This window comes from Vombatus ursinus, unplaced genomic scaffold, assembly GCF_900497805.2.
Source record: "Vombatus ursinus unplaced genomic scaffold, bare-nosed wombat genome assembly UNPS02014793.1, whole genome shotgun sequence".
NCBI lineage: Eukaryota > Metazoa > Chordata > Mammalia > Diprotodontia > Vombatidae > Vombatus > Vombatus ursinus.
This window is the reverse complement of record NW_020954571.1, coordinates 16,926,142-16,943,901: the sequence shown is the minus strand read 5'-3', so window position 1 is coordinate 16,943,901 and position 17,760 is coordinate 16,926,142. Positions and strand designations below refer to the sequence as shown.

Below are 17,760 nucleotides of genomic sequence, written 5' to 3'. Positions count from 1 at the left end.
TTTTCTACTATTTTTCCCAATAAAATCCATAGAGGATTTTTTAAAAGAAATTATTTTTAAACTAGACCTGTGATTTCATCAGTGAAGGGGGCTCCCAGTGAGGAACTCCCTCTATAAAGAAAGGTCAGTGCCTACTCTGCAACTGAGGCAACATGCCAAGGTCACACATCCAGGAAATGTCAGAGTCCAGACTTGAACCCAGGTCAGGGTTCCTAACTCCAAGGCTGTCTCTATTCACTAAGCATACTACCTCTCTCCAGACTTCCCAATATACCTTCCCCATCTACTGAACAACAGATTAGCTGCACATGGCCGTCCATCCTGTAATCTCCCTCCACCACACCAGCAATTGCTGAAGAAAAGTTGTCTTTAAAGATGACTTCTCCAGTTCGGTCACTTCGGGCATCAACCTGAAGAAAAAAAGCAGAACTTTTTTACAATGATAATACACAGATTCTTAGAGTAGGGAGGTACCTATTACAGTCATCTGGCCCAACTTTTAACCCACATACATAGGAATCCCTTTTACGACATCCCTCAAATACTACCAGGAAACAGACTGGTTAATACAGCACCCTGGTTAATAATAACTCAGCACCCTTGTCTGACTGTAGGGCAGCACTATGAGAAAATCCTTCCATATATGTTTAGCCAAAACCAGCCTCCTCGTCATTTTTACTCCCTGGTTCTGTTGTGACCTTCTGTCAGTACACAGCAAAAATTCACTCCCCTCCTCCACCTGATACAGTCCTTCACATATCTGAAGATGGCTATCCTAGCATCTCCAAGATCTTTGTTCTAGAAAGTTGTATAAGTAAAATAATTACAATGACTGTGGATAGAAACCTATGTCAACAACAAAACAGATAATAAACTAAAGGATGAATTTTTCTGGGCAATAAGAGATACTTTATTTATTACCAAAAATCTACAATGGGCAGTATAATATAGAGAATAGGACACTCAGAATTAGGAAGATTTATGTTCAAATCCAACTTTTGACACATCCTGGCTACACTAAGCAAGTCACTTAACCTCTTAAGGCCTCAGGCAACTTGGTGAAACTCAAAGTTGCAAAAAAGGTGCCAATCCACATTGGTAGAGGAAGTTCCTTACCAGAAAATCCCTACACCAAAGAAATCATAGGTCAAGTGACCAAAAAAACCTAACCAAATAAACCCAGATAGTAGGATATCAGATCAATCAATACAATCATAAATCACCAAGACAGTACTCTAATACTACTCAGAACCACCATTTTGGGAACACTGTAACCAAAAAATAAAGTATGCCAGGAACCTGACACCACCTACCAATAGCAACTGCCACTTCTATGGAATGCTGTGTTCAAACATGTTAACAATACAAGATAATGCAAGTGTGCACCTTGTAGATGGCACAGTCTGTGATGAAAATGTGAACTGTCTTCTACAGAGATAATAGTATACAAGCATAGCCCTTTAAATAGGCGCAGTCCATTTCCCTTCAATTAAAGCTTTACTTTACAATCTCAGATATCACTACTGGTCTTTGACAGATCCCACAAAGAACAACTGTGCCTTTTTCCTTTAGGTTTAACCACTGCATCAAAGATAGAAACACCCTCTCAGTGGGGAACACACAGTGCCAATTCAACAAACTCTTAAGCAATCAAAGGTGAAGCAACTAGAGGAGGGGGTTCATATTTATAGCCTCTGGCAGGGCAGACATGGTTGTCTGCCCTGCCAGAGGCTACTAGTCTAAAATAAAGGAAACTGCAGGAAGAAAAAGCTAAGAAAGAGCTCATCATCCTCAGGAGAGCTGGCCCTGAGTGAGAAGAAGGCACTAACTAGTAAATGGTGTCCATGGAGACTTGGCAGATACTGTAGATGTCTCTGTGCAGCTGCCACTCTGGCTTATCAGCATATTGGAGACTAATTCTGGCTTGGAGTAAAAAGCAAAAGACATTGATTTTTAAATCATATTTAGAAAAATTCAGAATTATCGAATGTTAGTGGGGAGAAAAGACTTAAGGATCATCTATGTCAACCTTCATTTCTCCTCTGCCCCACAATCTTACAAACAAGGAAATTGAAGCTTAGGGAAGGAAAATGACTTGCCCATTTCAGCTTTATTTAATAAGGTCTATTTCTATTTATTATAACAGAATTCTTCCCATTAATTCTGAATTTCCAGGAAGCATGCAAAAGAATGATATGATTCATTTTCAAGGTAATAATTGAAAGGCTAATAGGCAGGGACAGTATTAAAAAGTACCCAGGTGGCCACAGTTGCTAATTCAGTCACTCATTAGTGCTTATTTCAGAGGGAAAAAAAACCTTGACAATAACATCCAGCTTCATTTTTAAAAGTTCTTTTTAAATTAGTAGGGTTTTGTTTTTGTTTTTTTTTGCAAGGCAATCAGGGGTTAAGTGACTTGCCTAGGGTCACACAGCTAGTAAGTTTCGAGTGTCTAGAAGCCACACTTGAACTCAGGTCCTCCTGACTCCAAGGCCGGAGTTCTATCCACTCCACCACCTAGCTATTCCCATTAATAGTCTTTGTTGCTGTTGTTTTTTGGGTTTTTTTGCTAATGCTATTTGTTTTTTATGTCACATTCATTTCCAAGTATATTCCCTATCCCATTCCCTCGAAAGTTTTCCCTTGTAACAAAGATAGAAAAAGAAAAAGACAAAGACAAAAGAAGAATTTTCCAGTATATGACATATTCCACACTCAAAGTCCCCTAACTCCACAATAAAAGAAGGTCACAGAATACAGATTAAAAGCTAAAAGGGATGTTAGAGATCACCTGCCTGAGCCCCTCATTTTGCAGATGAGGAAAGAAACAAAGAAGTTACCAAGGACAACTCTATAGTAAATAGCAGAGTCAGAATTTGAACCCAGGTCCCCTCACTCCAAATATGGCATTCTTTCCACTATACCACAGAGGCAGTTCATTTGGGGGAACAACAGGTCAAGTTTGGTCAAATATAATTACACAGTGTTCAATTTGGGTTTTCTTTTTTCTTTCCATTCATACTAGAGTCATTATTATCTAGTATTCCCCTGGTTCTGCTTACTTTACTCTGCATCAGCTCATGTTTCTATGTTTCTCTGAAGTCTTTGTGTTCATAATTTTTATGGTGCAGTAGACAGAGCACTGGGCCTGGAGTTAGGAAGGTATGAGTTCAAGTTTGATCTCAGACACTTACTAGCTGTCAGACACTTACTTAACCCCTATTTGCCTTAGTACCTCATCCGTAAAATAGAGACACACTGGAGAAGGAAATGGCAAACTATTTGAGTATCTTTGCTAAGAAAATTCCATGGACAAAGTCCATGGAGTCACACACGACTGAATAACAACCCATTACATTCATATGCCATAATTTGTCTAACCATTCCCCAACTGATAAACACCTACAGTTTGCAGTTCTTTCCAACCACAAAAAAAAAAGTGCTGCAATGAATATTTTGGTGTATATAGGTGCCCCACTGCACAGCAGTGGAATTACTAAGTTAAAGGATATAGACATTTGAACCAATTTATAGCTCCAACAACAGTGTATTAATCTAAGTAGCCTCCTGCAGCCCCTTTAAGAATAAAGCTTCATTTTTTTCATAAAAAGTTCTATTGATACATTTTGCTTTTATACCACAGTAAAACTACTCTTACAAAAAAAAGTTTTAAAAAGTCATCCAACAGGGCAATCAGAACTGCCAGAGCATGAACCAACATGTCTGCTCTCTACCAAAGAAAAGGGGGCTGTGCTCAAGATCAAGCCCCTGGAAACAACTTTGGCCATGGCATTTGATTTGCATTCTGTTGTCTCTTAGTGTTGTCTCCAATTACATTACTGAAGCCATTGTTTATAGGGTTCACCCTAAGTCTGTGTTTTTTTTTTTCACTCTATAGCAGTTTACACAAATTGTTCCTTGTTTTCTGGAATTCCTCATATTCACTATTCTTCATAGTGCAATAATATTCCATTGCATTTCCATACCATAATTTGTATAAGTATTCTCCAATCAATAGGTATCCATTGTTTTCCAGTTTTCACTACTATAAAAAAACTAATGTTATATTTTAATAGATATGAGACCTTTTCTTTTTTGCTAGTGACATCCTTGGGGAATAAACTTAGTGGCGAAACTGCTAGATCAAAGGCTAGTAACTTTTCTCCCATAATTCCAATTTATTTTTCCAGAAGAGCTGCTAGACCAATTCATTTTCACCAGCAATATATCAGTATGCCTGCCTTCTCAGTTACTCTAATACTATTTTTATCTTTTATGATCTTTACCAATTGGGTGGATGTGAGGTGAAATCCCAGGGTGGTTTTCAATTCAATTTTTCTTAACATTAGTAATTTGAAGTCTTTTTATATGGTTGTTAAAAGTTTACATTTCTTCTTTGAAAACTGTCCCTATCCAGGCAGTTTTCAGAGGAAGACATTGTTATTGTTCAGTCATTTTTCAGTCATGTTCCACTCTTTGTGACCCCATTTGGGATTTTCTTGGCAAAGATACTAGAGTGGTTTGCCATCTCCTTCTCCAGCTCATTTTACAGATGAGGAACCTGAGGCAAATGGTTATGTGACTTGCTCAGGGTCACATAGTTAATAAGTGTCTGAGGCCAGATTTGAACTCAGGAAAATGAGTCTTCTTGACTTCAGGCCCAGTCAGCATGCTGTTCACTTCGCCACCTACCTGCCCCTCAAAGGAAGGTATCCATGCCATAAACTACCACATGAAAAAAATGTTCCAAATCCCTAATATAGAGAGAAATTACAATCAAAACAACTCTAAAGTTCCACCTCACACTTGTCAATTTGGCAAAGGTAACAAAAAAAGGAAAATGAGAAATGTAGAAGAGACTACAGGAAAACAGGTGAACTGTTGGTGGCACTGTAAAATGACATCACCATTCTGGAAAATAATTTGGAATTATGCCCCAAAATATACTATATTGTAGTGCATACCCTTTGATTTGGCCACTACATCCCGAAGAGATCAAGTAAAGAAAAAAAGGAACCATCTGTACAAAAATATTTACAACACCTCTTTTCATAGCAGCCAAAAGCAAAATACTAAAGCAATAACCCCCTTGGGGAACGGCTGAAAAAAATGTGGAAAAGAAATGTAACAAATATTATTGCACCATAAAGTAGACAGTTTTAGAGGAAACTGGGAAGAAATCTATGAATTAATGCAGAATAAAGTGAGTAGAACTAAGAGAACAATTTATTAAATGACAACATTGTATAGTATAGAAAAACAACTTTGAAACACTTTAGAACCCTGATCAATGTGGTGATAAACCATTACCTCAGAGGACTAAAGATGAAACATTGCCCACCTTCAGCCAGAGAGGTAGTCGACTTGAAATGCAAAGTGAAATTTGGATATAGCCAATATGAAAATTCGTTTTATTGGACTGTATGTATTTGTTATGAGGTTTTGTTTTTCTTTTATTTTGTTGATTAAAAGTGGGGAGGAGAGTGGGAGAAAGGAATAGTGGATATTTGTGTAAATAGATAAAGTTTGGGAGGGAAAGGCTAAGGAAAATGGCTCAATCTTATATATATCAATTCCCAACACATTGTGTGTGTCACACTTTTTAGAACTTTTTGATGCAAAAGAAGTTCTGGTTTTATTTTTTTTCCCAGTCGACAGTTTGTCTTATTCTATCCCTTCATTATGATTTACTATTTAACCACAGTTGTAAAAAGTACCTCCTTCCATTCTCATTTAATTTTTTAAGATGTGAACTTTTATATTTAGATTGCTTACTTATTTATAACTATGGTGGTATATAATATGTTATGCTGGTCAATACCTATTTTCTGCCAAACTACTTTCTAGCCTTCCCAGTACTTGTTCAAAAGGAAATTCCTCCTCTCATAATTTGTGTTGTTTATCTATATTGTTCCAATGATCAATGTTTCTATATTTAACCAGTACTAATTAATTTTGCCAATTATCGCTTAAAGACAGTATTGCTAAGTCCCTTTAATTCATCCTTTTCTCTTCCCTCCCCAAAATTACCCTTGAAACTCTTGACTTTTTTTTGAATTAACATGAATTTTTTAATCTAGTTCTACAGTTTGGAGTTTGATTGGTACATGACTAACCTTGCATATTACTTTAGGCAGTATCATCATTTTTTATTGTATTGGCATGACCCAGAATGAATAATGAATCTCTCCAATTGTTTATCCTGTTTGGTTTCCTTGATTTATGTAAAAAAAACATTGTATAGTTGTATTTATGTACATCCTGACTGTGACTAAGTAGGTTAACTCCAGATATTTTAAATATTTTGTAGTCATTTTTAACATGATTTCTCTTTATATTGCTCCCTTCTGGTTTTTGTTCATAATACACATAAGTCCTGATTCTTTGCTAAGCTATTAATCATCTCAATTAGTTTCTTCACTAATTCTATAGGATTTTCTAATTAAGTATCATATTGTCTACAAATACAAGTAATTCTATTTTCTCTTTGCCAATACTCCTTTTATTTTTCTCTTATATTATTTCTATAGCTATCATTTCTAGTACTTGTACTACTAGACTATAAGCTCCTCAAAAACAGGAACTCTTTCACTTTTGTGTTTATACCCCTAAAGCTTAGCACCTGGCACCAAGCCTGGCACACAGCAAGCACTTAATAAATGCTTACTAATTGTTCTGTCAAATAACAGTGAGAACTTTGTGAAAAAGTTTCTAGTGTTACTCTACTACAAATAATGCTGGTACTTGATGTTAGTGATATACTTTTGATCATATTAAAGAAAGGCCCTAATATTTATATGCTTTGTAAATAAATTTGCTTTCTAAATGAATGCATGAATGCTGTTTTGTTAAAGACATTTTCAGTATCTACTGAGGCAAGTATGCAAAAATAACATAATTGATTATTTATAAGATTAATTATGCTAACTCCTGCCTGAAGATTGAGCTATCTTTTTTAATCCCTAAAAAGATCCAACTTGTCATAATGAAAGCTTTTTTAATATTTTCATAGAGATTCTTTGCTCAAATTCTATTTTTTTTTGCATCAAGATTCACAGGTAATACTGATCTATAGTTCTCCTCTGCTTTATCTCTCCCTGGTTTGGTACCAAGATAAAAATTATCTCATAAAAAGAACTTAGTGTAGTATCTTCTTTACCTACTAAGGAGAACAATTTATTTATCATAGGTATTAATTGCTCTTTTAATATCTGACAGAATTATTCTCTTTTATTTCTTCCAAAGCCAGCAGGCAGGTCAAGAGACTTAAAGGACCACAGCTTTCAGATCTTTAACCCAACCATCAGGGAATGAAATTGTCTGAAAAACTTTCCTCTGAACACACCCACCCTAAAAAAGGTTACTTTGTTAATGAGGGACTGTGAGTTCTAGTCTGAGAACTATGAATTCAATTTCTTCCCCCTTTCCTCCTCCTGGTTACTTTTACTCCTTTCGAAAAAGAAGTATGCCCATAGATATTCTTACTTTGACCTCTCAATAGCCCTCAAACAAGGTCTGAGTTTTGTTTTGTTTTTTTAAATAGCCTACTTGAGCCCTAAAAGCATATAAACATTGATTTAGTTTCTTAGTCTTGAGATTAGTGTGTTGTTTAATTTTGCTAAATTGATTTTTTTCCTTTAAAAAAATTTTTTTTTCAAAAAGAAAAAAGTGACTGGGTGGGTAAAGGAGTAAGGGAAAGGATATATTCAGAAATAAATGTGATATATAAACAAAAAATCAGTAATTTTAAAAATTCTTACTCTTTTGCTATCTTAACTTATGCTTGTTTGAGTCAAGATTCAAAAGGGGTTGAAGAAACAACTCAAATTCCTCTATTTTATTTAATATACATAATTTTTCTTTGATGAATCAATCAGCTTAACTTTTAAGAATTTATTGTTTTGGTAGGCTAGCTAATCTTTGCTCTCAGAATATCACATTTTAACTTTTCCTTTGATTTCTCATTAACAAAGAGGAGTGTCGAGCAAATCATATTCTTTTTCCTAGGCATGTGAGTCTTTTTTCTAGATATCTATAATATTGGTCATTTAATGCTGAGGTTCTAAAGCTTAATGATGTTTATTGGTGGATTAAACACTGTTTCTTTCTGTTACTATTTTGAAGATTCTATCAACCTAGTCTTTGCTGTTTCTAATACTTCTAGGTAGTTTTCTTTTGTGATTTACTGAAATATGGTATTTAGGCTTTTTATTTCATCTTGTTTTCTGGAAGACCTATGATCTATTTCCTGTAGGAAGGCTACCCTGATTCTCTCTCCCCACCCCCCAAGGGAGTTGCTTTGTCCATATTTTATATTTAATTTTATATGTATATTCTTCCCCCTCCCCTCAGCAGAATGTAAGTTCCTTGATGTCAAGTATTGTTTCTTTTTTGTCCTTGTATTCCCAAAGCCTAGCCTATACCTGTTGCATAGCATTTAATAAATTCTTGTTGAATTAAATTGAATTGAATTGAATTCTTAGATTCTCTCTATACATTCTGACTTCAAAGTCAGTGTCAGTTTCCTTGACATATAAATACCTCATGTGTTCTTTTAATTTTGTTCTGTCCATTTTTCTTCCATCTCTGCATTTTTTTAAGTTCCAAATTTGCCAATCTCTTTTTAAGATTACTTACTATCTGGGGAAGATTTTCTATTGTTTGCTGTAAATCAGTGGTAGCAAATTCATATAGAAAGGGATCCCTATGGACATGGACCTAGAAAACCACAAAGTAACGTTTATCTATGTTTTATTGTATTTTAATTTATTTGGTTGAGCATTTCCCAATTATATTTTAATTTGGTTTGATACACTAGGGAGTTCTGCCAGCTGCACCCTGGCCATGAGTTTGACAGTTCTACTCTAAATCATCTACTCACTTGTTAGTCTTTTTTATTTCTTTGAGATCTCTATTTATCTTAATTTCCATCTTTCTTTTATTCTCTTTTTGTTCTTCTAAAACATTTTAGAGATTCTTGTTATTTTTACCTATCATTTTGTCCTCGCAATAGCTGCTATAGCACTTCCCCTTTCATTAGGAATTTTCAAATTGATTTCTTTATTCTATTATTTATACAATGTCTTGGAACCTGTTGTTGAATGTCAACTCGTTTTTATTTTTTCTCTCACTCTCCTGGTTTTTTCTGTCATGCCGTTCTTCAGATAATTTTCTTTTTATCTTTTCTTTACTATTTGTTGTTATTTCAGATTTGGTGCCATTCCTGCTATTTTTAGATGAAAGTGGGGAGCTGGGCTTAGATATGACCTCTCATTCAACCAATTTCCTCAAAGTTCCCATTCAGCTGAACTTGAAACAGCATGCCACTCAACTCATGTTTACATGTTACACCTGTCTCTTGAAGGGGCTGTGTGTTCTGATACTTAACTAGTAAGTAACTAAATTCTATTTAAACTTACTTTTCCATTAGACCAACCAGTGATTAGTTCACGTACTCCATCAGAGTTAAGGTCAAATGCATGAATGCTCACTGCATGATTCTTAGACTAAAGAAAAGAAAGAAACAATTAGTGCAACTCCCTCAATAGAAAGTACAAAGTTGCAGAACATCAGAGGCTGAATCATACTAACTTTAATTCTCCAATATCGCGCTGTTTTGTCATAAACACCAACTGTGCCATTAGAAAGAGCATATCCAAAACGACTGCCATACATAGGACAAAGAGAAGTAATTGTCTATAAAAAGCATACACAAAAGAAACATATCACATGTTTATCAGTGAAATTCTATTTAATGCAAAACAAAGACACAAAATTGCATATTTTGCTACATTTGTGTTAAAATTGGACTTGAATACACATTCCTAGTGTATTTCTACCTCAGAAGTAGCTGATCAGATTTAAACATAATTTTACAAAATTTTGTCCTTATAGCAATAGTAAGCAGCAAAAGTTTTGGCAAATTACTAAGTGAAAACTCTGAAATTAAAAAGGAAGTGCTAACTAAACGCATATGTAGCAAGATTTATAATATGGACAATATGTTATACATACTCAAAGGTTCTTCTAACCTATTGATTTCCATAATAATATTATAATCCATAATAAAGGATACCTTACAGCAATTCTAAATTTAAAAATCTAACTTTTATGTGTGTGTGAGACATACTATTTAGTTATTTCTTTTTAAAAAAGTGTATTGAAGGAACAGCCAGGTGGTGCAGTGGATAGAGCTCTGACCTTGGAGTCAGGAGGATCTGAGTTCAAATCCGGCCTCAGATACTTGACATGACACTCACTAGCTCTGTGACCCTGGGCAAGTCATTTAACCCCGACTGCTTCACCAAAAAGCAAAAAAAAAAAATGCATTGAAGTGTTCTTTAAAATGAGAAACAAAATGTACACATTTACATTTATATTCAGTATGCATATATCATATATGTATATAATATTATTGCAAAGAAATCATCCATAAAAAGATAATATCTTTTAGAGTTAAGTTGATTTTTCCCTTTAAGTTAAAACTTTAACCTTAATATTAGCATCACATGATCCTAAAGTTTTGCTTTCCAACTCTGATGCAAAAATAGATAAAGAAATCAACTACATGATCTATTTTTTATATTATATAACTTTCTTTCCACCTACATCATTTTTGCTAACCCACCCACTTCACTTAACTCTAAACACAGAGCATTAATGTCAGATAACAGAATGACTTAGCTCAGGGTACTCTTTGGCAATTCTTAGCACTGCTCATCTGCCAAATGAATTATGATTCTTCGAAGTAGGAAATGCCAGCAACTAGACCAGCAATAAACTTTACTAAAAGAGATGGGAAATGGCCTGTAGGCCAACATTTTCATAGATTCCACCCTTTAACAAATTAGATCTTACTTTCCCCAGAATCTCATGTTAAAATCCATAGACTCATAGATTTAGAGGTAAGGGGGACTCAAAAAGTCATCAAGTTCAACCCCCTTATTGTACAGATGAGGAAACTGAGGCACAGTGATGTCAAGTGACTTGTCCAGAGTCACATAACCATCTGAGATAGGACTCCAAGTCTGGTCTGCCCTATACAATATGCATATACAACAATGTCTATTAGTTCCTTATTCATTCTTTAGTACTTTCTTTTTACTTTAGTCAACATTTTACAGAATCTCAAATGGAAGAGAATTCTGAGGTCATCTAGTCCAATCTTGGCCTGGGCTCTCTGGCCCCTGGGGCTGCTGAGAAAGGGATAGCCTGTCTTCTAGGACTCCCCTGTCTTGGATTTCTGGTTCTGCTCTTCCCCTCTCCCTTGGGGCAAAGAAGCAAGAGGCTAGAGATTCTGGCTGTGCCTGCGGCCTGGAACCTGGCCTTCTGAGGAGCCACTGAGGGAAGCAGAGCCTGAACCTGGGCACCTACTGGACTTCTCGACAATATTCCCAAGAAACTGTCATCCAGTTTCCACTTGAAGAAATCCAGTGATGGGTAACCCACTGCTTCTTCTTATCCATAATTTAAAAGCTCACACTGAGAACTTCATTCTATCTCATTATCATATTACCCCAAACCCAAAAGAAATACTGCACATTTGTTCAGGTACGCTCCTTGTTCCTGCTTTACTTCATCTATAAAGTAAACAATTTAAATAGGTTTCTTACATCACTATTTCTCTGTAATGAAGAGCACAGCTCATCTTAAAGCCATAACAGACTTTGCTGTGTCTGTTTCAGGCTAATTCTGAAATAGCACTGACCCATTTTCAGGTTCTCTCTTACCTCTGTTTCTGCCATTTCTGCCACAATCTCATCTTCCTTAAAAACCCTGATGTCAAAATCCTCAGACCCAACAAGAAGCTAAAATAAAAAGAATACGTTTACTCAATTCTTCCAGGGAACAGGTAAAGGTTACAGTAGATGCATAATAAAATTATGATAGCACTTTGTAGGACATTCCTTCCATCTAAGATACACACATACATACTATCTGGGGCTAAATACTTTTATCTCTAATTCAAGGCCTGAAACATGTGATTAGAAGAGCCCACCTAGCTATCCTGGCAAGTGGAGAATAAGGAAAGCCTAGCTGCATACTCACAATATGCACCCAAAATGTTCCCTGGTCAGCTCCTTCATTTGTCCGCAGCTCCCTATAAATGGGATCACTATGTCCAAAACCAGAGCTCACTATCCATGGACAAGTTGGAGGGTCATTATTCAAGCTCCAAGGTGCTTTTCTACACATGCATGACTTTAAAGGTTCACAATACATCTTAATTTATTTTTTCTCAAACCTCTGATGGACAATATTTAAAGGAAAACTGAAAATTGGCCAAAACTAAGAACAACCACTAATTTGGTTTTTAAGGCATCAGAAGCACATCACGAAACCCTGTGATCAGGGTTCATTTAACTCTTTTAGACTCTAGATATTAATCCTCTATTTCAAAACAACATAATCCAGATCTAAAAAACAGGTATACAAACTAGGCATCTAATTGATCAGAATAGGGAAGGTCAAATGAGGCCTGTTACCTATTAACAGGGCAACAAAAAAAAATTAGAAATATAACACTCATCTCTCAACACTAATATCACTGTCACAAGAAAATTTTTCAGCTGGACACAGAGAAGAAGAATCTCTTCCCCCACATACCTCTTTCTTCCCATCTCCATCGAAGTCGCACAATGCTAAGGAATGAACATTGTCTCCAGTAACCTAAAATAAAACTAAGAACCATTAAAGTTCCCTCTTGTCTCATTTAATACATCTATTTTTGCCATATGGAGAAATAAGAGGATTTAATAAAGAGCCATAGGGTAGCAGTCTCTTTTTCCATGTAGAGAACAACAAATATAATTGTAACCAAGTTTAAGTCACTCAACAGGTTAATTACAACGCATACAACAATGGTAGCAACATTTCATAAAAATGTTAAAGTTTACTAAGTACTTCCCGTATATTAGCCCATTTTATTTTCATAACAACCCTGTGAGGTAGGCACTGCAAGTATTATTAGTCCCATTTTGCAGATGAAGAAATTGACACTTGGAGATAGTAAGTGACTTGCCTATAGCCACACAGGTAGTCAAGGGTCAGAGCAGAGGCAGGGCTAAAACTCAAGCTTCTGGTTTAGGTCTAGTGTTGTTATTACCAGATCACACAATAAATAGAAAAATGGAGAAAAGAGACAGACAGATATGTATATATAGGCACATATATACACACTTTATATATGTGTGTGTATATAGATCGATACAGGTATAGATATACACATACACATATATAAAAACTAGTTCTCCCTATTGTCTCCCTCATGCTGAAAATGTAGGGGCTCCTCACAGCTCCAATTCTATGACTGACAGGCAGCACAGGAGCTTTGGCCAGGGATGCTGGTTGCCCCACACTCACAGGGACTCGCCGTATTGATGCTGGCCTTGGTGTGGACGCTCTGATTGATTTAGCCTACTGCAACTCAGAATTTCTGAGCCCAAAAAATTCCCTAGCCTCAGTCTTTCCAGTAGCTGGGTTTACAGGTGTGCACCAACAAGCCCAACAAGCATGAAATATTTAAAGAACATCACAGGGAAAACAATTATTTACCAAAATTAAAATTCTTATAGGCAGACACAGGGAACTTTTTAAGCTTCATACCGTCCAAAATAGATCATTTCCTTCATAATCAAAGCCCTGAAGAGCACAGTTTCCACCAATAATCGCAAGAGGTGATGGAATATCTCCCAATGTCCCAAGTACTATTGCATTTGCCCCATCTGTAACCTAAAGAAAAAGAAAAATGACTCACATTTATTGAGACATCCACATTTAAATATGCATTATTTTGTATCTACAGCCCCAAATTATCTAATAATCATTAATAAATAGCAGTTCACAGCATGAGATGTAGATCAGGATTGCTAATAAGGAAATCAGGACACAGAAAATAAGTGGCTTACTCAAGCCTAAAAAAGCACCAGGATTAAACTTAGTCCTCTACTCTCTTAGCTCTATTAAAGGGTTGCTACAGTAAAAGCCTTGGCCATCAGAACCCCTGGAAAATAATTCTAGATGGCTGACTTTGTCCCTTCACTCATTAAAAATTTTTATGTTTAACCATTTTGGATGGAAAAATGTATTATGCATAAAGCTGCCTTTTTAAACAGAGTACACTGAAAAGAATTTAACCTTTTCTTGATGTTATCAGGGTCTTTAATTCTCATACTACAGCAAGCATCCACTCAAGTCCTCCTTCAATACTTCATTATGATATGAAAGTAACCCTGGGTTCTAGAACATTCTGCCAACATAGAACATGCTCTGGTAAATCCAACCTGGATTTACCCTGGAAGGCTGGATGACTTCAAGCACAAGACTATATGCCTGTTGTCCAAGGACCACCCTAGCTAAGTTGGAAGAAGACCATCACCAAATTTGTCTCAGGGTGATTAATTTACCAAACACGGCAACTCATGAACACTATCTAGTAAGGTATTGAGGGACAAGGGGGTGGTCAGCAGTTGGTGGGTAAAGAAGGGAGTATTCACACCGATGACATCATGAATTACTAAAGTAACAATGTATCAAAGTACTACGGAGATACTCCTCAGGGCCCACGGAGGTCCATAGGACTGCAGGCCCTAACATTTGAGGATTATGGTTTTTTGAGTTCTTGTGTCCACTTTTTATACTTTTATTGTTTCCTCCCTCACAGTCTGAGTGTGAGCTGTCATTTTCACTGCGGTCACTGTATCTTCTGCTTTCATTACTCACATGATTATGAAAGAGGGAATGGGTGCAACAAATAAGATTTTTGTCAGTCTCTCTATGGTTTATAAAAAGTGATATGCATAAACAGGTAACGGGAATTAACTACCATAAACTACTTGCCTCTCTGTAAAATAAATCTGAGTTGTTGTAAACATCATAGGCCAAAAGATTAGTCTGGGTTCCCACAAGAAGACAATCATGTCCTAGTTCAGGGTTCAATATTCCTGCTGTAAGACAGCTGACTGCCTGGTTAATGTTGAGAAGGGAAACATCTGCATCAAGGGGGCTCTGGAGAAGACGAGGTGTATTTAGGTGCTGGCTACGTGCATAAGGATTGTGAATAAAAACCTACCAAAAAAAAAAACACAATTATAGGTTATTTCACCAAATACCAAAAATTTTAAATAGCTAACAATTATAACCATTCTGTATCAAGTAATAAACATTATAAACATTCACAAAACACAGTCTCTCTCTTTAACTACCTACCAAGTTCGTAAATCAAGCATAATACAGAACGACAAGACAGATAACTTTTAGTCATAACCAATGTTATATGTGGTGGTGTTTTTTAGTCTTAATCGTGTCCAAGTCTGTGTGACCCCATGGACCATACTGTCCATGGGGTTTTCCTGGATTCTGGAGTGGTTTGCCATTTCCTTCTCCAGTGGATTAAGGGAAACAGAGGTTAAGTGATTTGCCCAAGGTCATACATCTAGTAAATGTTTGAGGCTGAATTTGAACTCAGGTCTCCCTGATTCCAGGGCCAACACTCTATCCACCAAGCTGCCTCCTAATGTTATATGTACCAGTGGCTATTGGTTCCTTAAGAGACTGTCAATAAATACACTTCTGTTGTTGCTTACTAGTACAAGCGACATGCTCATCAGCAGTCCAAGCAACCCAGATGCTAGAACACCAATATTAATTAGCCTTGCATACAACTATCCACTGTTAGCTTCCAAAAATATAATTAATGTATATTGCAAAAGATCAGATAATAGGCCTTTCTGTAGTTCTTTGATCGAGGAATCTACAAATTAACATCTTAACCCTTAAAACATCCTGACCAATTGAGATATCTCTGAGCCATAAAAATTCGATAACTTCCTGAAGACTTTCATAGCCAATGTCAATGAGATAAAGAAATAAATGCTTTACCTAAGAGCAACCGATTCTACAGTTTCAACCATTACCACTATAATTAACTTATGAATTTTAACAAGTCATTTTAACCTCTCTCAGCCTTGATAGTCTCACCTATAAAATGAGTTAAATCATATGACTTCTGCGGTCTCTTCTACTTCCAACATCTCAATCCTATAATTCTAAATTATTAAAGAGATTAGCACCAAGTTATGGGATGTACCATGGTGCAGTGCATGAAGAAATGGCCTCAGTCATGAAGACTCAGATTCAAGTTCTGAGTCTAACAAATATAGGCTATGTAATCCTGGGCCTGTCACAACTTCCCAGTGCTTCAGATAGCTCTTTAAAACTAAATTCAAAGCAGTTGACAGTTTGCAATAGTGGAAGAAATAGCCTTACCAAGAGTTCTTCATACCATTGAAATCACTGGAATAGTCCAACAAAACGAAATTAACACTAAAAGATTCTTTAACTGATAGAAAGGGATCAATGGTTTTGGAACGTAACTAACCAAGAATAATTTCATAAAGACTTTCAGTACTTAGATTCTGTCAATGAATTTAAAATTAATAACTTAGGAAATAAATCATATGATTCAATACAAAAAACTGATTTACTATCAATATTCAAATAAGAGAAATTTTCTGTTTATTATCATTTCAAATAAGATTATTTTAAAGATTATAAAGTTAAGATTATAAACTAAGGAGATGGCTTAGTAAATTTTCAGCAGTGTTGTTCAGAAGGGGGAAAATGTTTGTATCCACCTTTACCACAAATGTTTTACCAATAACTAACTCTGGTGCTACATACAAAAACTACACCAAATTATCTTTTAGAAACGGAAACTACATCCTCTCCAGAGAGAAGGGAAACATTGATAATAGGGTAAATCTTATATGTGGCACAATTAAAGAACTTCTAAGTAAATGCTAACAATTCTAATCTAAAAAAAATCTTAACATAAATGCTTCTACACATTTTTAAGAATTTTCCTCCAAGATTATAAGATCATCAATCAACAAGCATTTATTAAGTTCCCACTTTGTGCCAGGCACTGTGTGCAGTCACAGAAACAAAAATCACAGCTCTCATCCTCAAGAAGCTTACATTCTATTGGGGGAAAACAACACATATAGATATAAATATATGCAAAATATATACAAGCAAAATAACTAACTTCACTGATTATGAAAAAAACATAGGAGGAAGTAGAAATCATTATGTTTGTATCTGCTATTGGCTTGCAAAGAATTTGGGATTTGCTACCCCTAGTAAGGCTAATGAAGAGCCACAGGATGGGATAATACTTTCCTTAGTTCATTCCCTACTATTTAATGTGTACACAAATCAAGAGCTCATATTAATTGGTTACCAGAGACAGAGAAGATGCCCAGGCCACAGCAATGATTACTGTGATCCTATTCTTGCACCTAAGAAAATGAAAAATGCTCAGTATTATTTAGGCCTTTCTTTTTTTTTTGTTTTTTTTGGTGAGGCAATTGGGGTAAAGTGACTTGCCCAAACTCACACAGCTAGTGAGTGTTATGTGTCTGAGGCTGGATTTGAACTCAGGTCCTCCTGGCTCCAGGGCCAGTACTCTATCCACTGAGCCACCTAGGTGCTCTATCCATTCACTCATCTGCCTGCCCCTTATCTAGGCCTTTCTGAAGAGCTGCCCACATATTTCATAACTTGGATTTTTCTGCTCTAGTCCCAAAAGATCCCTGACAAGTAGTTTGGTGGTCTCAGAGATCAAAGGTCAGGGAAGAGCTTCACCAAGGAAGTAAAGACTGTTCAGTTTGGAATAAACTAAGCCGAACCACTCCGGCTCACACTAGAACACAGAATGAAACTCCCAGGGCCAGGCCAGTCTTCAGAGCGTGTAGAACA

The 17,760-nt window shown here is 36.1% G+C and overlaps 1 protein-coding gene across 1 annotated transcript in view; it reads right to left on the bottom strand.

Moving 5' to 3' along the window:
• The window catches only part of BBS2 (Bardet-Biedl syndrome 2), a 40,949-nt gene that overhangs the window by 14,196 nt on the left and 8,993 nt on the right, over positions 1-17,760 (bottom strand). Inside the window, exons 2-8 of the mRNA XM_027869254.1 lie at positions 14,839-15,066; positions 13,606-13,731; positions 12,607-12,669; positions 11,730-11,807; positions 9,592-9,696; positions 9,420-9,506; positions 275-410 (exon numbers count right to left, since the gene is read on the bottom strand). Coding sequence (XP_027725055.1) covers positions 275-410; positions 9,420-9,506; positions 9,592-9,696; positions 11,730-11,807; positions 12,607-12,669; positions 13,606-13,731; positions 14,839-15,066 — 823 coding nt within the window. The remainder of the gene's footprint in view (positions 1-274; positions 411-9,419; positions 9,507-9,591; positions 9,697-11,729; positions 11,808-12,606; positions 12,670-13,605; positions 13,732-14,838; positions 15,067-17,760) is intronic.